The sequence below is a fragment of the Erythrolamprus reginae genome, chromosome 1 (genome assembly GCF_031021105.1).
Source record: "Erythrolamprus reginae isolate rEryReg1 chromosome 1, rEryReg1.hap1, whole genome shotgun sequence".
Taxonomy (NCBI): domain Eukaryota; kingdom Metazoa; phylum Chordata; class Lepidosauria; order Squamata; family Dipsadidae; genus Erythrolamprus; species Erythrolamprus reginae.
Window position 1 is genome coordinate 86634670 of NC_091950.1, and position 17600 is coordinate 86652269.

General features: G+C 39.3%; 1 protein-coding gene across 7 annotated transcripts in view; it reads right to left on the reverse strand.

Moving 5' to 3' along the window:
• PLA2G4E (phospholipase A2 group IVE) overlaps window positions 1–17600 on the reverse strand; it is a 60754-nt gene that overhangs the window by 16641 nt on the left and 26513 nt on the right. For all 7 annotated transcript variants that reach the window (XM_070757524.1, XM_070757497.1, XM_070757545.1 and 4 more), the window contains 7 exons: window positions 10040–10082; window positions 8095–8158; window positions 7233–7399; window positions 6351–6443; window positions 4965–5002; window positions 1045–1180; window positions 794–930 (listed from right to left, as the gene is read on the reverse strand). In XM_070757524.1, coding sequence (XP_070613625.1) covers window positions 794–930; window positions 1045–1180; window positions 4965–5002; window positions 6351–6443; window positions 7233–7399; window positions 8095–8158; window positions 10040–10082 — 678 coding nt within the window. The remainder of the gene's footprint in view (window positions 1–793; window positions 931–1044; window positions 1181–4964; window positions 5003–6350; window positions 6444–7232; window positions 7400–8094; window positions 8159–10039; window positions 10083–17600) is intronic.

A 17600-nucleotide genomic window follows, 5' to 3' on the forward strand; every position in this document is an offset into this window, starting at 1 on the left:
CCACAGATTCCCTACTTATTGGGCCATTAAATTTAATGGGTGGGGGAAATAAGGAGGGCAAAACCAACATTAAGAGAGGATGCTGTGAGAAGTAGGTGATTGGTTCTCTATTGAATATTTTGCCCCTAAGAATATTCTCCAATTTTATACTGGGTATCACCCATATCAGTTACAAATTATTAATTCTAACTAGCAAAAAAAAACCCTTAATTCCAATGAAACATTACTTATGAAATTCTAGCACTTGTTCATTTGATAAATAAATTATAATTTAATTACATTTATATTATAAAAAAATTAAAGTTAAAAATTGCATATTTATTTCTTGCCCAAACCCATCCCAATTAAACAGTGGTTTTATTCATGGAATAGGTGGAGGTTGTATAAATTCATATGTCATATGCCATTTGGAAGGTTGTGGTATGCAAAGTTTTAAAATTATTATCTTACATATTGTTCTCAACTTTTTTGGCAACGTTGTATTTGTATTTTGTATTTGTATTTATTAGATTTGTATGCCGCCCCCCCCCCTCCGAAGATTTGGGGCGGCTAACAACAATATAAAAAGACAATGTAAACAAATCTAATATTAAAACAGTCTAAAAACCACAATTTAAATAACCACTCATACATACAAGCATACCATGTATAAATTCTATAAGCCTAGGTGGAAGGGAAATTTCAATTCCCCCATGCCTGACGACAGAGGTGGGTTTTAAGGAGTTGTAATGCCACCACACTATATATTGGATGGGTCATGAAAGGTAGTAAATGAAAATAAAATCCTCCTTACCATGTTGTGCCAGATAAACCCGTAAGGTATGTAATACAGTCTAATAGATTCAGTTTCTGCAAACCCAAAAGGCTTCCATACATTGCTGTAAAGGATCTGGTTCCGCCACCAGTTGTCATTACCGCAATTACTGGTACCTATTGAGCACCGAAGGGCAGAGTGAGACAAATAATAAACTGCTAGTCATTGCTCCAGGATAAAAAAAAATCTTAAAATTGAGAAGGTAGCGCAGATGTCCCTGCTTGGCCTACCTCATCACCTTTCAGTTCTTTTTGTAATTGAAGAGTCTTCCTGAGGGCTGCAGCAACATATTTCTGTCTCTTTCTTAGGAAATCTTGTTCTTCGGCACATAAATCAAATCCTAAGCGCTCATCTAGTTCTTTAGGCCTGAAATATAATAATTTATATTTTGCAACCTATCCTCTATTAAGATAGAGGAGTCTACGGAGAAGAGCGGCATACAAATATTATTATTATTATTATTATTAATAATAATAATAATAATAATAATAATAATAATAATAATAATATCAAATCCAGAATTGAAAAATCAACAGACGATCCAAAGTGCAGACTCTGTAAAGAAACAGATGAAACAATCGATCATATACTCAGCTTCTGCAAAAAGATCGCACAGACTGACTACAAGCATAGACATGATGCTGTGGCACAGATGATCCACTGGAACTTGTGCCCGAACTACCATTTACCAGTAGCAAAGAACTGGTGGGATCATAAGCCCGAAAAAGTGGTCGAAAATGAGCAAGCAAAACTACTGTGGGACTTCCGACTTCAGACTGACCGAATTCTGAAGCATAACACACCAGACATTGTGATCGTGGAGAAAAAGAAAGTATGGATCATTGACATCGCAATCCCAGGGGACAGCAGAATTGAAGAGAAGCAGCTAGAGAAATTAGTGAAATACGAAGATCTAAAAATCGAGCTGCAACGACTCTGGCATAAGCCAGTGAAAGTGATCCCAGTGGTACTTGGCACACTGGGCGCAGTGCCAAAGGATCTCAGCAGACATTTGAAAACCATCAGAATTGACAAAATCTCCATCTGTCAATTGCAAAAGGCTGCTTTACTGGAATCGGCAAACATAATTCGCCGCTACATCACGCAGTCCTAGGTGCTTGGGAAGCGCCCGACTGGTGATGAAATACGAAATCCAGCATAGTGATCTCATTTGCTGTATTGTACTGACATAATAATAATAATAATAATAATAATAATAATAATAATAACAACAACAACAACAACAACAACATACTATCTACCTAAATAGTCTCCAGATTATCATACTGTTTATTTGCAGAAGTATAACCACAATAGTTTGTTGCATAAGAATAAACAAGCATTCTCTGGCAACTTAAATATTAATATTTTTATTAATTGCATAATGTTTTGTTTCCACAGTCGCCATCTTATGAGTGGAGTTTATGCTGACATTAATATTACATATACATTATGTACATTAATGGGAAGCTACCCAGAGAATTAAAATTAGAATTCTTTATTGGCCAAGTGTGATTGGCCCTACAAGGAATTTGTCTTTGGTGCATATGCTCTCAGTGTACATAAAAGGAAAAGATACATTCCTCAAGAGTCATAAGATACAACACTTAATGAGAATTATAGGATACAAATAAGAAATCAAATCATACTAGAAAACAACCAATTTAAATTGTAAGGATATAAGCAACAAGTTATAGTCATATAGACACATGTGGAAGGAGATGGGTGATAGGAATGATGAGAAAATTAATAGTAATAGTAATGCAGACTTTGTTGAAGAAATTATTTGTTTAGCAGAGTGATGGCGTTTGGGAAAAAACGTTATTGTGTCTAGTTGTTCTGGTGCAGTGTTCTATGGCATGTTTTGAGGGTAGGAGTTAAAACAATTTATGTCCAGGATGAAAGAAGTCTGTAAATATTTTCAATGAAAGACAATGAAATTGTCTTTCATTGATTGGCAAGGGCCCAGAGTGTTGGTGTTCTCCAAGTCCCATCAGCTAAACAGTGTCGGCTGGCAGGTCCGTGGGAGAGGCCCTTTACTGTGGATGCTCCGGCTCTCTGGAATCAGTTGCCTCCTGAGATCTGGACTACCTCCATCCTATTGGCCTTCCGGAAAGCGGTAAAGACCTGGCTTTTCCAACAGGCCTAGGGCCGTTGATCCTATGGTGTTAACCAGTGAGATCTAGCCATGAAAGGTATGCAGGGGTTTAATTGTTGTATTGTAAATTGTTTTTAAACTGTTTTAAGAGGTTTTAGTACTATTATTGATGTTTTATATTTTCGCTGTGAGCCGCCTGAAGTCCTTAGGGAATTGGGCGGCATAGAAATTGAAGAAATCAATAAATAAATAAATAAACTGTCTATCATTTAATGCTCAGAGTGAATTGTTAGCCCAGGAAGGCAAATGCAAATCAGAGGTATAAAGACGACCTCATAAATCAATTGGAATATACCGTAGCACTTGAAGGATGAAGTATGTTCAAAAGAATAGATGATCATTGAGTCCTTTCGGGATTGGGCAGCATAGAAGTCAAATTAAATCAATCAATCAATAATACTGTTATGTTCTGAGTAATAAGAGAGACACGTTGTGGGCCTGATTCGTTTAATTAGGAATCGGCTCTAAAATAACGTAACCGCAACAATGTATAACAGTATATTGCAAGGCGGAGAAAAAAGGCTGGGTTTCCCTTTTTAAAAGTTTTTTCCTGTAGGCGCAGCTATGACAGCCTCTTGAATTTCCCAGCCAATCCATGGCCGGTATGCATATACACCTCATTAACATAACCGATTTACATATTGCTTATTTGCATTCTCAATATTTGCATACATAGCAAATACAATACAGCAATGGAGGTGGAATTTCATTATATAATTAAAAATATTCAGACTGCTCAGAAATCAGTTGCAATAGATCACTATTTTTTTATATTAGGAATTTTGAAACTTAACTATATTACTAGCTTTACATACAGTAATCCCTTGCTACTTCACGGTTCATCTATCGCGGCTTCACTATTTCACGGGTTTTCAAAGAGGGCTTAAATCCATTAAATCCATTAAAAAATTTAAATCCATTAAAAATTCATAAAATTCTTCTACAGTACTACTATAATCTTATACTATAAGCTCAGGAAGCTCAAACTGCCCAAGGAGCTGCTGATTCAGTTCTACAGAGGAATCATTGAGTCTGTCATCTGCACCTCTATAACTGTCTGGTTTGGTGCTGCAACCCAACAGGACCGACACAGACTTCAGAGGATAATCAGAATTGCAGAAAAAACAATTGCTGCCAATCTGCCTTCCATTGAGGACCTGTATACTGCACGAGTCAAAAAGAGGCCGGGTAAAATATTTACTGACCCCTCACATCCTGGACACAAATTGTTTCAACTCCTACCCTCAAAACGTCGCTACAGAGCACTGCACACCAAGACAACTAGACACAAGAACAGTTTTTTCCCGAACGCCATCACTCTACTAAACAAATAATTCCCTCAACACTGTCAGACTTTCTACTAAATCTGCACTTCTATTCTACTAGTTTTTCTCATCATTCCTATCACCCATTTCCTCCCATGTTGACTGTATGACTGTAACTTGTTGCTTATATCCTAAGATTTTTATTAATATTGCTTCTTCATTGCTTATTTGACCCCTATGACAATCATTAAGTGTTGTACCACATGATTCTTGACAAATGTATATTTTATTTTATGTACGTTGAGAGCATATGCACCAAGACAAATTCCTTGTGTGTCCAATCACACTTGGCCAATAAAAATTCTATTCTATTCTATTCTATTCTATTCTATTCTATTAAAGAAACTGGTAGGATATCACATGTAGTTCCAGCTGAGAAACATTATACAATGACTGTTTAATGCAAAGGGTGGGTTTTAAAAGTCCAAATACTCGTTAAATACATAAAAAATATCTTTCCTCTACTTCACGGAAATTCATTTTTCACGGATGGTGTTGGAACACATCCCCCGTGAAAAATGAGGGAACACTGTACTTCATTTCAATAGGATTTAGGTATTCAGTCTTATTAAAATGAATTTTCCTTGAATACATTTGAAAATTTGGTTTTAAAATAAAATTATGTAAGATGTTGCTCCTTTGTTATTTTTAAAAGCTAATATTTTACCATTCTTTGGTCTTCACATGTAGATCAAAAAATTCATTCTGAAAATCAAGGGAATAAACAGATTATTAGGCATAATCATTCACTATTCTATGCCTTTGTAATTAGGGAAAGATAAATAACAACCCAATCTTGTTATTAAATCAATTTTAGTTTTAGATCTACTATATAGTTGAAATTACCATATTTTTTGAGTATAAGATGCAAACACCCTAACAAAGAGGGTGGAAATGTTGGTGTGTCTTATACACCCAATACAGCCTTTATGGGCCTTCTGAAGTCCCATGCTAAAGCAGGTGCACACAGGCTTTGGGAGATCTGCAGAGTGCTCCTGGGGGAGGGCACAAAACAGGTGAACAACAATCAATTTTTCACAAAAACAGGGTGCACACAGGGTTTGGGAGGTTTGCAGAAAATAATGCCTGGGGGCTTGAGGAGGGCAAAACCTTTTTTTTTTCCTTATCTCTTCAAAACCTTGGCGCGTCTTTCACACTGGTGCGTCTTATAGTCTAAAAAATATGGCACATCTAATGTTAACAACTGATTGTTCTATTCTGTAGTTTTTTGTTTTATGGGACATCACTTTATGGGACATCATTTGAAACAATTATTAGGAACTCGGAAAGTGTTACTTTAGAGGCAGTTCATTCTACAATTGTAGGCAGAGAATTTTAGTGGTTTACATCCATAGGAGTTGAAGCAGCCTATAGATATTGTAAATATGCATATACAAACTCAGTAGGTTTAATTTCAAAATAAGTGTATGTGTCTGTATGTATATGTTGGCAGTCAGGAGTCCGGGAGCCCCAACATGTGAACATAGTTTCTGAGCGGTGGAGTATGTGTCACAGGTGAGTTGCTTCTGGTTCAGGCCAGTTTATCCAAATCTGTAGCGATCCACTGGTAACATCACAAGGACATCACCAAATCAGATCAGTTGGGACCGATCCATGGGCCCTGCCATCTTTTTATTATTATTATTATTATTATTATTATTATTATTATTATTATTATTATTATTATTATTATTGAATTTTGGGGGATTTATTTATTTTTGGGATTTTTTTTTAAAAAAATTCAAAGTTGAGTTTCCGGCGCTGCATATGCATCACCATTTTGTTTTTGGCTTCTTTTTTTAATTTTAGGGGAGCTTTTTGTACTGTGTATGCTCACAAATGCAAAATGCACACCCTGCAATGCAGGAGGAAGTGAACTGGCAGCGAGGTAAGTTGGAACCCACCCTTGGTATGTATGTGTGCTTGTGTGCATACATTTATTTCCATTTATCTATAAGTCTCCATTTATTTCTCTCTCTGAGCTGTCATATTCCATAGTTCCTCGATTCTAATTCAAACTCATGCATCGTTTCCATTAAGAAAAAAAGCTCACCTCTCCTAGCATTATTTTCTTTTGTAAAGGAAGTTCAGTCAAAGGCAAAATCACAGTAGAAGCACATGTTGAATTTCCCTCCAATGAAGCCAACTAAATAGATAGATATACATATAAGCACTTAAAAGGAGAAAAGTTGTGAATATTTAATACATAAATGTTACATGCTGAAACACAGCTTAACACTGGATGGGTGGGTGGGTGGGTGGGTGGACAGATGGACGGATGGACGGATGGACGGATGGACGGATGGACGGATGGACGGATGGACGGATGGACGGATGGACGGATGGACGGATGGACGGATGGACGGATGGACGGATGGACGGATGGACGGATGGACGGATGGACGGATGGACGGATGGACGGATGGACAAACGGATAGATTTTTTTTCTTATAAAAAATAAATGATATTTCTGAAGGGTACAAACCACTTCTGCAATCAGAATTTTCCCACCTTCTGCTCTTGCTAGCAGTGCAATTCCAAATGTACTCTAGCTCTCACAAATAGATTTTACAATATTTGGCGAGTTATAATAGACAATGATTGGCTCTCTATACAGATAGAAAAGGTTACTTGGATATAAACTTAAACTTTAAAAAAATGGGGTAAAATCAATCTGTCCTGGAGACAGATTGGGAAAGAACTGTCCTAGAAAAATGTTGAAAAAAAATCAGTGCTTTTTTCTCTATCTAACAAATGCAATTGAGCCAACTGGCTTCAAGACTGAGTTTTTCAACTTCAATAATTATAAGGTGAAGTCCACATCTTAAAGTTTCTGAGGCTACAAAACAGGATAACAGAATTTGTCAAAACATTTCCCTCTTCATTTATTTCAGCCATAAAACCATCGAAGCAGTACTATCCATGATGACAATACCTTTGACCAATATATTTTTGTAGGTAATGTGATCTCCAGATTTGACTGATGGTTCTTGATACAGTGAAACTGAATGATGTTACCACTACTCTGACTGGAGTCAGGACCCAATGAAATCTTCTGAGTTTCTTCAAAAGAACCCTTGACGGTAAGGATTAAATCACCTTCTACGTGGATAGAATAAAAAACAAACAATATTAATAATAACTGTTTCTAGGCTTCCACTAATAACACTCCCAAAAATTTGAAGTAGAAAGAATATCGCTGATCTGAATTTTCAAGGCGAATTCATTTCTTTTAACATTTTTTAAAAAAAAATGTAAGGCAGGGAGCATCTCGTGAGAAATAAATCCAAGAAAACAAAAGAAATATTTTTTCTTAGTTCAAGAGAAGTTTCTCAAAAACAATTCACCCCCTAAAGAGGGTTTACCTTCACAAATGGCAGAGCAGTTTGTTTACATGATCTCTCTCAAAGGAAGTGGTCCAACATTTTTGCAGTGACAGAGATCCAAATAAATATGGTGGCAAGCACCACATTTTCTCCCAATGCCTTAGAAATGACATTTTGTCAGTGTTAATGTCATTTCAGAGGTATTGCAGATGGTAAAAAAATGATAATTCCTTCAGAATGGGTTTAAGGAGTTATTGTTTGTATTCAGGTAAGGACAATGAGCTATAAATTCATGCACAATAACATTTCTGAATCCATACAGTCCTGAGTGCATCCATTGAAAGCTGAAATAACTAAAGGGACATTTTTATTTATATATTTATTAAATCTATATGCCGCCCATCTCACATAGCATTTTAGCCCTCCTAGTTCTAACCCGGGCAAAACTAATTCATAATGCAATGACCTCACTTGTGAATTGTTGCTTCAGTTTCTCTGTATCCACTCTGACTTCCAGACATGAAACCTCACGTGACTGTAAGAAAAATGGATATCAATTACACAAAAATTCATTGGTCAAGAATCCTATTTTGTTATTCAAACTAATACAAGAATCTTCACTCAACCTATTATGTTTCTAACTTTCCAGCTACTCTCTTTTTTCATCTATGTTTTCTCCAAAAAACCTCTATTGATTTTTGTTCCTCCATTTCCCTGTTCTTTTCTTCTATTTCTCTCAACTGATTGGAATCAGAGATTCATGACAATAAGTTCATTAGTACGACCAGGGGTGGGCAGCAGGCAGGACGGGGTGGAATGCATTTTTCACTCTCCCCAGGCTCCAGCCTTCCCCACTCCCATGGAGGCTCTCTGGAGGCAGAAAATGGCACATTTGCCAACTTCTGATTAAACCAAAAGGTGTGGGGGTTTTGCTCTCCCCAGGCTCCAGAGCCTTTCCAGAAGCCTGGGGTGATGAAAAACAGCCTTCCCCACCACCCCCTGGAGGCCCTCTGGAGGCCAAAAGTGGCCCATTTCAAGCCTGGGGAGGGTCGTTTTCACCCTCCCCAGGCTTCTAGAAAGGCTCTGGAGCTTGGGGAGAACAAAAAATAGGCCTTCCTCATTCCCTCCAGAGGCTCCTAATCCCCAGTGGGCCTAGAAGGCCCATAAATCAGCTGTCTGGCACACATGAGCTTGTGTGCCCACAAATAACTTCCCCAGGCCTATATTGTTTATGTATGGTGTGTTGTGTGCATGTTTTTAAATTATGGGTTTTTAGTTTAAATTATTAGATTTATATTACATATTATTTTGCTACTATTGTTGTGAGCCACCCCAAGTCTACGGAGAGGGGCGGCATACAAATTTAATAAATAAAAAATAAATAAATTAAAATAAAATGCCATAGGTTCGCCATCATGGTTCTAGGGTGTGGCTACATTGAATCTTTTTCTCCCTCTATCATTCAGTTCAGGACTATACAATAGGTGCCTTTCTAGAATGTGCTGGCTCATTCCTGAGAAACCATGGATATATTGCTGACATTTCCTCAAACTTCCAACTGCACATTCCATAACAGGTGCTATGGATTAGACATGAGATCTTTGGTATGCAAAACCTGTGCTATATTATTGAACTCTGGTTCTGTCACAAGACAATGCTTACACTATGACTAAAGCTGTTGGACCCACATCTACAGTAAATGCCTGATGAGTTGGACTAAGCTGCCTGATTCATTAATTTTAAAATTATCCTTTTTAATTAATTAATTAAAAGAGCAAGTATGGATATGCAACGCATGTGTTTGTGACACATGAGAATGAAATAGCCATAATGATAATCTTATTCTGAGTCACATATTTCTGTCACGTAGGTTTTCAATGATAGTTAGGAAGAAAATAATCAATTGAAGATGGGATGATCAATAAAGGAGGTGGAGGGGACATGGGAAAAAAGTGTGATGAACTAAATCTTGCCAATACTATAAAAATGTTGCGTACTGAAAGGAATAAGGTTAGACCTTGCCCTCCCATTAATCGAAAGTGTCAGCTCATTACAAAGTTTGGCTTGTTGGAAAGATTAAGATTTAAGCTCATTGCAAAGATTGGCTGGCAAGTTGTACCCCCAGATAGCACTGTTCCGTACCCAGGGTATTGGCAAAACAGATTTAATAGATTTAACAGATTAACAGAAGGACGAGGTCATCTAGTCCAATCCCCCACTGAAGAAACAGATAACTATGGGTTGCTTAATTACCAGTCTTTGTTTTAAGCCATACCAAATCTATATCAGCCGCAGTCCATATAACATTGTTGCAGCTGTTAAACAATTTTGTGGCTTCGGATTCTCTTTTGCTTTCCAATGGGTACTATGGTTTCAATTATTTTAGAAAATATATTTAAAAATAAATCATGATTACCACCAATACTCCGTTTGTAATGATGTTTTCAGGATGATCTGGGCTACAAAACAAAAATCAGAGAACATAGAATTATAATTTGTTTCTCTTTTTTTTATAAACTCTCTGTAGGAAAACAAAGTCCAGTTGCCTTTTTAAAAAAGCACCTTTGGGATAACTACAACCTGGATGACTGAAAATTTCCATAGACATAAACTTTCTGTGGCTCATTTAGATACAAGTTCCTTCATGTATTTTTTTTTCACTCCATACTTAATCAACATTTGCAAACTCTTTTGACAAATGAGAAACTGAAATGGAAACATAGGGAATTTTACTGTATATTAGATTCTATTGGTTTGGATGTTTTTGATTGTTAAGTTACTGTGTTAGTGTGAACCATCACCTACATCATAATGGCACAACTATCCATTATTTTATTTATTTATTTTTATTTATTTATTCATTTGCCCAATACACAATACATATGGAAGAGAATAGACATGAAGTAATATATATAAAGATAATATGTAAAAATAGAGGAGAAGATATATGAAAGGAGGAAAATATATATGATATATGAGATAAAGGAAAGACAATTGGACAGGGGACGAAAGGCACACTAGTGCACTTATGTACGCCCCTTACTGACCTCTTAGGAACCTGGAGAGGTCAATCGTGGATAGTCTAAGGGAGAAATGTTGGGGATTAGGCGTTGACACTATTGAGTCTGGTAATGAGTTCCACGCTTCGACAACTCGATTGTTAAAGTCATATTTTTTATAGTCAAGTTTGGAGCGGTTAATATTAAGTTTTAATCTGTTGCGTGCTCTTGTGTTGTTGCAGTTGAAGCTGAAGTAGTCATTGACCATTAGGACGTTGCAGCATATGATCTTGTGGGCAATACTTAAATCATGTTTTAGGCGTCGTAGTTCTAAGCTTTCTAGACCCAGGATTGTTAGTCTATTTTCGTAGGGTATTCTGTTTCGAGTGGAGGAGTGAAGGGCTTTTCTGGTGAAATATCTTTGGACGTTTTCAAGGGTGTTGATGTCCGAGATGTGGTATGAGTTCCAGACAGATGAGGTGTATTCAAGGATGGGTCTGGCAAATGTTTTGTAGGCTCTTGTAAGTAGTGTGAGATTGCTGGAACAGAAGCTACGTAGGATCAGGTTAACAACTCTAGAAGCCTTTTTGTCGATATTGTTGCAGTGGGCTTTAGCACTTAGGCCATACAACTGCTAAAACTCTGAATCTTAAACTATAAACATTAGTGGTGGATCATCTAGAATTAACCCACAATCCTCTAACGCCCCAAGTACAGTGATACCTTATCTTACAAACTTAATTGGTTCCGGGATGAGGTTCTTAAGGTGAAAAGTTTGTAAGACGAAACAATGTTTCCCATAGGAATCAATGGAAAAGCGATTAATGCGTGCAAGCCCAAAATTAACCCCTTTTGCCAGCCGAAGCACCTGTTTTTGCTCTGCTGGGATTTCCCTGAGGCTCCCCTCCATAGGAAAACCCACCTCCAGACTTCTGTGCTTTTGCAATACTGCAGGGGAATCCCAGCATTGCAAAAATGAGCGCTTCGCTGGGAACGGAAGTCTGGAGGTGGGGTTTCCCAGTGAGGGGAGCCTCAGCAAAATTGCAGCATCGCAAAAACATGGAAGTCCTCGAAATCCCACCTCCGGACCTCTGTGTTTCTGCGATGTTGCAATTTCACTGAGACTCCCCTCACTGGGAAACCCCACCTCTGGACTTCCGTTGCCAGCGAAGTGCCTGTTTTTGCGATGCTGGGATTCCCCTGCTGGGATTCCCCTGAAGCATCGCAAAAACACAGAAGACTTCTGTGTCCAGAGGTGGGGTTTCCCATGGAGGGGATCCTCAGGGGGAACCCAGCAGTGCAAAAACGGGCGCTTCGCTGGCAACGGAAGTCCGGAGGTGGGGCATCCCAGCAGCAGCAGTGGGTTTGTAAGGTGAAAATAGTTTGTAAGAAGAGGCAAAAAAATCTTAAACCCCAGGTTTGTATCTCGAAAAGTTTGTATGATGAGGCGTTTGTAAGACGAGGTATCACTGTACTTACTAAGGAGCACCTTTTAGGGAATTACTTTAACTATTTATAACTATAGTACAGTAGAAAGGCAATGTGTAAGTCAAACAAATTTTCAAAAGGTCAGCATGTGAGTGGTCTACTCTGCTCTGACCACCTGAACTCATCAAAAGGTAAGAAAGTGAATAATAATGGGGGAATGGGGAGGAGTGCATGCAACCCAGTATGTTCACAAAGCTGGCCCAGTACCTGGCCAGGCAGGATGGGAGGGAAATAGCAATAGCACTTAGAGTTATATTACTGCTTCATGGTGCTTTTATAGCCCTCTTGAAGCGGTTTACAGAATCAACATATTGCCCCCAATAATCTGGGTAATCATTTTACCCATCTTGGATGGAAAGTTGAGTCAACCTTGAGCCGGTGAGATTTGAACTGCCGAACAGTCGAATGAAGTAGTTTGCAGTGCTCCACTCTTCACGCTACCTTGGCTCAATAGGAGGAATAGGTGAGTGGAAATAGTCGAGTGGGTGGGTGTGCTGCAACATCTGTGTGATTAGTCGTAAGGGCCAATGGCCATGGGAGTGCTGCAAAGTTTGTAACTTTGAAATGGACATGGGGTGTGCATTGTAACTTTGAACATCCATTAAATGGCCTGTCATACGTCACGGATTACCTGCATTAAACTAGAGACGTAAGCATCCAGCAAAATTTATTTATTTATTTATTTATTTGTTTGTTTGTTTGTTTGTTTGTTTGTTTATTTTGTCCAATACACAATGAGAGTTTTAGTGGGTATATATATACACACACACATAGTAAAATACATGATGAAGGTTATAGAGGAGATACTCATAGTAAAATATATCTATGAAAGAATAGAAAAGAAGATATAGTAATAGAACATATCAATGAAAGAATAGAAGAAGAGATATATGAATAGAAGAAAGGTATAGGAGATATAGGAGAGCAATAGGACAGGGGACGGAAGGCACTCTAGTGCACTTGTACTCGCCCCTTACTGACCTCTTAGGAATCTGGATAGGTCAACCATAGATAATCTAAAGGTAAAGTGTTGGAGGTTTGGGGATGATACTATGGAGTCCGGTAATGAGTTCCATAGTGTCATCCCCAAACCCCCAACACTTTACCCTTAGATTATCTACGGTTGACCTATCCAGATTCCTAAGAGGTCAGTAAAGGGCGAGTACAAGTGCACTAGATAATAAAAATATGTGTGCATTATTTCGTTTGACTTGTATGAACTTGCCTTCCTACTCTGACACGTTTTTACCTTTCAACACAACATGGCCTAATCCCCTGATGGCAAACCTATGGCATGCATGCTACAGGTGGCATATGGAGTCATATCGGAGGGCACGCAAGACTTTGCCCTGTATCAGCTGGTCAGTTGATTTTCACCCTTGGGAAAGGCCATTTCTCCCTCTGGATGCTTCAGGAAAGCTTTCCTGAGGCCCCAGAGGCAAAAAGAAAATCACCCAATGGACAAACCGGAAGTTCAGGGTGAAAAAGTACTTCCGGTTTGCCATTGTGCTGTTTTTTTCACTCTGAAGAATTCAGGGAAGCTTCATGAAGCTCCAGTGCAAAAAACAGTACAATGGGCTAACCGGAAGTGCATTCTTTGAATTTGGGCATTGTTTTGAACAATGAACGGGTCCAAAGACGGGCTACAAGAATGGTGGAAGGTCTTAAGCATAAAACGTGTCAGGAAAGACTTAATGAACTCAATCTGTATAGTCTGGAGGACAGAAGGAAAAGGGGGGACATGATCGAAAAATTTAAATATGTTAAAGGGTTAAATAAGGTCCAGGAGGGAAGTGTTTTTAATAGGAAAGTGAACACAAGAACAAGGGGACACAATCTGAAGTTAGTTGGGGGAAAGATCAAAAGCAACATGAGAAAATATTATTTTACTGAAAGAGTAGTAGATCCTTGGAACAAACTTCCAGCAGACGTGGTAGATAAATCCACAACAACTGAAGTTAAACATGCCTGGGATAAACATATATCCATCCTAAGATAAAATACAGGAAATAGTATAAGGGCAGACTAGATGGACCATGAGGTCTTTTTCTGCCGTCAGTCTTCTATGTTTCTATGTTTCTATGTTTTCATGTACCAGGCTTAATGAGGCCTTTGTGCATGCATAGGGATAGGGGAGGTTGTGCGCATGTGTGGGGGCAGTGCAGGGGCACACCTCCTTTTGGCATACGAACCAAAAAAGATTCATCACCACTGGTCTAATCCCTGGGCTGCAGCCCAATACTAGGTCGCAACCCATTCAGAACTGGGCAGGCAAGTGGTGGGTGAGTGCACTTTAGTGCAACGCTCCATTGGGTGTGGCAGACCCGGGCACCCGCCATTTGAAGAAATGAAGATGTGCATGGAAACCTGCAAACCCAGTGCCTGCACAGAACCATCTCCTCTCCCTCACCCCACCATGGTCACTACCGGTCCACAAAGGTGGAAAGGTTGGGGACCATTGACCTGAAGCCACTCTTAACAATTCCTCCTCTTCTTGGTTATGTTCTCTAAGCTTGTTTGTTTGCTTGCAGTCATTTTATTACCCAACTAGGTGTTCTGCCGGGCCCCCTGATAGGAGCCTCCCGAAAATTCAAGGGTACAAATTTCAGACACACACACGTTTGAAAATTCAAAACAAAGTTCTTTATCAAAAATTCAAAATAAACTAAGCACTCTTTTTGTATTGCAAAGAGCACTCCTCCCAAAACAATCTGGTAGTCTGTACAAATCCCTTACTCATTCCTTAATTACTTAGCTTGCAGCTGTGAAGAAACGTCACAGCCCTTCTTCTTCCACGAAGTGAAACACCCACACACTTTGCTCTGCAAGGCCGTCCTGAAGCACAATGATCAGATATTCTTCCACAACGGCCAAACCCACACGCTCCTATTTATATCATCAGCATTAATTACTGGAGCCCCACCCAAACAAAGGTGGCCTCTCTTATCTTCTGTGATATGCCCTCAATTGGTCTCTTCTACGCATAACTCTGCGCCTGTGTGGGTCCAAAACTTCCGCATCCGAATCAAACAAAGATAATGGAGATTGACTTCCTGGGCTGTGTGCCAAGCCCCCCTCGTCCAAGTCACTCCCACCTTCTTCTTCGTCTGAGGACACTGCACTACCTGCCTCTGTCGGCAATAAAACAGGCCTATGATGTGTTGAAGTTTCCCCTGCATCCACCTCCACATTCCTTGGGACAGGAGTTACAAGTACCTTGTAATGGGATCTGTTCCCATTTTTCCCCAACTCATGCCAACCTAGCAATTTGAAAGCCTGCAAATGCAAGTAGATAAATAGCTATAATTTGGTGGGAAGGTAACAGTGTTGGCTACATGACCACAGAAGCGTGAAGAAGCTGAGGGAGACTGCATTGGAGAATTGCATTGACTGGATAGGGGAAACCTTCACCTTTTATTTTACCTTTGCTCATATTTTTCCTATATTAGAGAGAGATTTGTGTTAAAAACAGTAGCTAAGGAAGGAAGACACCAATTTGGAATGTCTCTGAATTAATGCTCTTTCCCTAAGGACCTGATACCAACAACTGGGCTTATATGCAAATCAATTCCTATCTGAGTGGTGACCACTATTGTTAGAGATATTACATTAAAAATCTGAATGTGTATCCTTACCTATTCTTCCCAATCATTCTTTCTGACTCCTCAGAAATAAAATGGTTGTAAATAAAAAAGAAAAGAAAAGTCCTAAACAACTCTGCTCCTTGCAGAGTCCTTGTAGTGGAGCCTTCAAAAGCTCTAGGTGATCTAGTATTTCATATGTGGAACAAGCTACCTTTACAAATTGATATGGAGAAAAAAATCTTTTATATTGTTTTACCATTACTCTGCCTGAAATATTCTACTGGCGCCCATGTTTTCTTTAACCTGTAATCTATTGTTTGACCAAATAATGATCTCACATGCTCATTCAAAGGCTTATTTAAATGTTTTTATTTCAAAGTCAAGGTTATTTTCATAGGAAACAAATCATATAATTGACAGTACCTGCCCACACTGGTATCCAAAGAATTATAGAGAAATTATAGACTACATTTTGGTTTATGTCTACTTTTCAGTATTAATAGCTACGAGATGGGTCAGCTATTGATTCATAAGACCACAGAGTTTGAAAATATCCACAAGGTCATCAGATCCAAGCTTCTGCATACTTTAGGATTCACTGCATCATCCACAATAGATATTTTTGTTCCTCTTCTTGTTTACAACTCTTTGTTTTCCAATGAGCATCACTGTGCCAGAAATGTATCTCAGTAACTACTTTGAGTTTTTGTAAGTTTGTGTTTGCATCATATCAGTAATAATAAGCATGTTTTCTTTGGTCAACCTCTTTTTCAACTGGTCTCAAATTTTCAAAACAGCGATTCTTTCCTTTGCATTATACCAGGGGTGTGAAACTCAATTTCATTGAAAGCCTCATCAGGACTGTTGACCTTGTGGGGCTGGAGGGGTATGCTGACTGGGTGGGCATGGCCGATTGGGTGGGTGTGGCCAGCTTGGTGCCACTCCCCAAACTGCTTGCATGTTTCCTCTTCACACTGGGTAGACCGAAGCCATGCTGGCCCGATGCTTCCTCTTTTCATTGTGTAAACCAGGCTGAAATGATGTGGGTTGGCCCTTTACATTTGCCAGGATGGCCCTATGGGGTGACTCCAACCACATCACAGGCCAGATCCAGCCCATGGGCTTGTATTTGATACCCCTGCATTATACCATTGAAGCTTAATGGTTAGATTTGCTGGTGAGTGTTCTGTCTGGGTTCCCCCAGACCTCAACACCAACTGGAAAAAACAGCCAGACACTCTGGTAAAAGCCAAAAGTATTTTATAGCTGGAAAAAATAAACACAGAGGAAAACCTGTTCTTCCCAACAGACAGGCTATAATACTTTACAGCAGAGTCCTGATGTCCAGACAATACAGCAAGCTTCTTGCTGGCACACCCACCCCAAGGTTTCAGTAGTCAAAGGCACAAACCAGGATTCCAAGACGCCAAAGTTCACAGCCAGGTCCCAAGACTCTCAAAGATAAAACTCCACAAGCCAGGAAGGGTGAGTCTGCCTTTTAGCCTTTCCAAAGAGCACCACACCCAAACCCAGCTGTTGCCTCTTTAATGCTGAAAGTACTTAGCCAATTGATCCCTTCTCTGAGTAGCTCTTCTCTGTCGCAGATCAATTATGGCTTGTGCATTTTCCTCTAAGGAATCCAGGCTGCTTGCTGGGGAGAGCTCCCTCTGGGGGGACTCTGGCTGTCCTCCCTCTTCTTCAGCCTGGGATTCCTCCTCCTCGTCTGCCTGCACCTCCTGTTTCTCAGCCTCTCCCTCTGAGCTCGAAACCGACAGAAGATCAGCCGTTCCCTGAGGGGCCTCAGACGGAACCACAACAGTGAGCAATCTAGTTTTCATTCAAACTGAGTAATTCGTTCTTCCTGTGATCCAAGATATTTTCAATTATTTTCCCAAGCAATCAGTCA